The sequence below is a fragment of the Cricetulus griseus genome, chromosome 7 (assembly GCF_003668045.3).
Source record: "Cricetulus griseus strain 17A/GY chromosome 7, alternate assembly CriGri-PICRH-1.0, whole genome shotgun sequence".
In the NCBI taxonomy this organism is placed as follows: Eukaryota; Metazoa; Chordata; class Mammalia; order Rodentia; family Cricetidae; genus Cricetulus; species Cricetulus griseus.
In genome coordinates this window covers 87,674,492-87,677,068 of record NC_048600.1, presented here as the reverse complement: position 1 = coordinate 87,677,068, position 2,577 = coordinate 87,674,492, and the positions used below count along the sequence as shown (strand labels likewise).

General features: G+C 46.4%; 1 protein-coding gene across 1 annotated transcript; it reads right to left on the bottom strand.

Annotated features, from left to right (window-relative positions):
• Positions 1-1,029, bottom strand: LOC100766450 (olfactory receptor 3A1). The gene has a single exon (XM_027426144.2). The coding sequence runs from the start codon at positions 1,015-1,017 to the stop codon at positions 70-72; it is 948 nt and encodes a 315-aa protein (XP_027281945.1). The 5' UTR covers positions 1,018-1,029; the 3' UTR covers positions 1-69.
• Positions 1,030-2,577: the final 1,548 nt, after the last annotated feature.

Genomic DNA, 2,577 nt, shown 5'->3' with positions numbered 1-2,577 from the left:
CACTGCAGGGCACCCCCATCCCAAGGTTTAGTTTCAAAAGAAATAGAGGGAAGGAGCCTTGAGACCTCCTTAAGCTGCTGGCCGCCTCCCTGAGATTACCCTCCAGAGGGCAGCCTGCACATCAGGGTTCCTGAGGCTATAGATGAGTGGGTTCACCATGGGGTTGATGACAGTGTTGAAAATCCCAATAGCTTTATCCTTATCTGAAAGTTTGATGGAGCCAAGTCTCATGTAGGTAAAGATGCCTGTGCCGTAGAATATGGCAACCACAGTAAGGTGAGAGCTGCATGTGGAGAAGGCTTTCTTCCTGCCTTCAGCAGAGCGAATTCGCAGAACTGCAGCTGCCACATGGATATAGGAGATGAAAATGAGTGCCATGGGGGTTCCTGCCATTATGAAACCCACTGCAAAGAGCAGCAGCTCATTGATCTGGGTGCTGGAGCAGGAGAGCTGGAAGAGCTGGGGCAGGTCACAATAGAAGTGATTGATCACATTGGGGCCACAGAAGTCGAGTGTAGATATGGCCACAGTGTGGGTCAGTGCATTGCTGAAGGCACAAGCCCAGGAAGTGGCCACCAAGATCCTCTGGACTATGTGGTTCATGCGGGTGCTGTAGGTGAGGGGTCGGCAGATGGCCAGGAACCTGTCATAAGCCATGGCTGTCAACAAAAAACAATCAACCCCAGCCAGCAGATGGAAGAAGAAGAGCTGTGTGAGGCAGTCTCCATATGGAATTGTGCGCTTGTGGGACAAGAGCCGAACCAACATGGAGGGAATAGTGACACTGATGCACCCCACGTCCATCACTGACAGATTCCCCAGGAAGAAGTACATGGGAGTGTGGAGTTTGGATTCCACCAAGACAGCTGCCAGGATGCTAAGGTTGCCCCCAACCGTGGTCATGTAAGCCAAGAGGAAGAGTATGAAGACCACTGGCCACAGCTCTGGTATCTCCACCAAACCCAGCAGGATGAATTCAGTAACCGTTGTTCCATTGGCTCTAAGCTTTGGCTGCATGGGTTCCTCTAAAGAAACAAATGAGTAGGAAAACCAACCAGGTCTCTCAACGAATTGGGGAACTTTCAATCATAGCTACTGGAAAATCAACCAATTAGAAACTTAAAAGAGGAACGTAATATCATTCCCTCCCTTCCCTTTCCTCCCTCCAAATGTTGTACTGACATAATCTCAAAAATGCAAGAAATAATTTTAAAAAAGTGTAACCTATTGTTGAGGAACTGGGGTTGCTTGAGTGTCAGTGTGTTTGTAACATGAATCAGATTAATTGTCGAATGTACAACAAATCACAGGTGAAATCCATGCTTCATTCTAAAGGGAAAAAAAAACCCTCCAGTTTTGGCTACTATAGAATAGTAAGATTTGCTAGAGGTCAGCGTTTATTTATCCTGGGAGAATTAAGTCAGAGAAGGATGGCACCCTTTTTGGAGCCTGCACACATGGACCTACTATATCTGTGCACCATCTTACAAACAAATAGATGGCTGCTCTTGTTGACAAATACAGTGTCACAAAAAAGAACATTGGTGGCTATCAAGAATTATGAAAAGATTTTTTAGGGGGCCAGTATGAATTTGGACAAGCTTGCCTGTGAAGAATTTTGAAGGAAGGGTGGTGAGAGATGAGTGAGAAGCACAAGTACAGGTTTTCCTGCCCTTGGGATGACTCCAGGTAGAGCATGCAGCTCTAGCAACCCACATACACAGTTATCTTGAATATAAACTTTACAGGTCTTTGTTTACAGTCAGCGCAGTTATTCCTTAAAAAAAGAAAACCGGTCAAACCATGACACAGAACTACGGCTGCTGCCTTAACGTCAATCAAGAAGAGACTAAGCATGTTTGAAGTCAACCAAAAAAACCATCCTGGTGTCTATGGTTGATGGGATTTAGAGAGGATCATCGCTGGTGAGGACTATCACAGGTGAGGATTATTACTGGTGAGGACCATCACTGATGCTGAACCTCTTGCACTCACTTGTGGAAGATTTGCCATCTGGAGTAAATCTCTTTTTTTCTTTCGAGACATCGATCAACATTTCTGTAAAGCCAGGAAGGCCAGCTTGCTGAGAAATAGGTGAAGTCTCCTTCAAGTAACTTAAGGGAAGAGGAAGGGCATGAAAACTCACCTGGTGATGGCACAGGAACCAGTGCAGTAGAAAGGAATGTGAGTGGACAAGAAACACACAGACTCACTCAGCTTCAGTGAAGGCAGCATATATGTGTGTGTGTGTGTGTGTGTGTGTACACGCGCGCATGCGCATGTGCTCTTGTGCATGCACACACAGAGGGAGAGAAAGAAACAAGACAAAGAGAGGCAGAAGCATCTCTGTCTTGGGGATTTTCCACCACAGTGTTGTCCTCTTGGGACCTCCAAGTTAGTCCCAGGAAATGGTAGGAGGGTGTGCATATACAGGAAAGGGCCAGGTCAAAGACACAAGCCCTAATAAACATCACCGTGGTGAGGCAATGGAGCGTCACATCACAGTGGGGGAACCCAGAATTTTTCCTGTGTCTTTGTTCTCACCTTCATATCGTCTACAGACACATAGCGGAGATA